General features: G+C 41.9%; 1 protein-coding gene across 1 annotated transcript in view; it reads right to left on the bottom strand.

Moving 5' to 3' along the window:
- Nucleotides 1-58: 58 nt before the first annotated feature.
- The window catches only part of LOC111650900 (atlastin-2-like), a gene marked incomplete at its 3' end in the record, with an annotated part of 13,355 nt that continues 12,302 nt past the window's right edge, over nt 59-1,111 (bottom strand). Inside the window, exon 8 of the mRNA XM_023400835.2 lies at nt 59-186. Within this exon, the coding sequence (XP_023256603.1) occupies nt 59-186 (128 nt within the window). The remainder of the gene's footprint in view (nt 187-1,111) is intronic.

Raw genomic sequence — 1,111 nt, 5'->3', positions numbered from 1 at the left:
CCTGCCACAATCAAACAGTTTTCTGTCCTGTCACACATCTGATTTCTGACTCACTCACCTTGAAGTACTGCAGCAGGTCTCTGCAGGTGATCTTCACTCCTCCGATCTCTTTCTCCACCAGGTTCTCTGGAGAGAGCAGCGTCGGCACCAGGTTCACCAGCTCCTTCTTAAAGTCCTCGTCGATGTCTGAGACACAAAGCGACAAACTGACGGCTTCAACACAAACTCATTAAACCAACAACTTTGTTTTTAGGCATTTAGCTCACACTGTATTTTATCATCATCATCATCATCATCATCATCATCATCATCATCATCGACTGCGACCTGCCGGAGTGAACCGGCAGCTCATTTCTCACCTGGGACAACGGAGGAACTTTAACACCTTTCAAAATAAAGGTTTCTGGCTCAACATGCGCTGAGGATTTGGACGTATTCATGCGTGTGCACGATGTAGTTGTTATGTTGCCTTTCACATATTTACTGCAGCACTTTATAAAGGCTCTTTAAAGTTATTTGTTTTTTCAAGGTGTTTTCTTGTTGCTACGACAGTAAAATATTTTAGGTTGTTTTTAAATATCTTTAAATGACCTTTAATTTACACACAGTGCCTTCAGTTGGTTTATAGATATTTTTATTACTTACAAAACAACAGCAGCATCTTAAACCTGCAAATAAATATGTAAATGTGTGAGTAACATTTTGACTCAGGTGAGAAAAATCTTCAGTGTGAAGTTCAGGTGACGAGAAGCTTCAAGTTAATATGAGCTTCATCGTCTACATCATGAACTCTGCAGATTACAGTTCAATCATTTGCCATTAAAGAAAACTAAGATGTAGTTTAGAGGTGGTGCAGCGTGTTTTTATCGGCGTCCTGTGGATGTCCGGGGCGTCGTTCATGTGGACGGACTGTGACGTCACTGACATCAACCTTTAAGCTTCGGCAGCTCTGAAGATTTTTAATCCCCGTTTACAACCTGGATTCAAAGTCTGTTTCACTCAGGTGTTCGCTTCGTTCCCCTGTCAATCATTAGCTGATGTGCTGCTGAAATAAGACCTCACTGTTCCTGTGGTGGGCGGCAACCAGACACCACAACAACAACAACAACAA

This window comes from Seriola lalandi, unplaced genomic scaffold, assembly GCF_002814215.2.
Source record: "Seriola lalandi dorsalis isolate HSWRI2012SDOR001 ecotype SW California unplaced genomic scaffold, Sedor1 jcf7180002053021, whole genome shotgun sequence".
Taxonomy (NCBI): Eukaryota; Metazoa; Chordata; class Actinopteri; order Carangiformes; family Carangidae; genus Seriola; species Seriola lalandi.
This window is presented reverse-complemented; position numbering and strand designations above follow the sequence as displayed.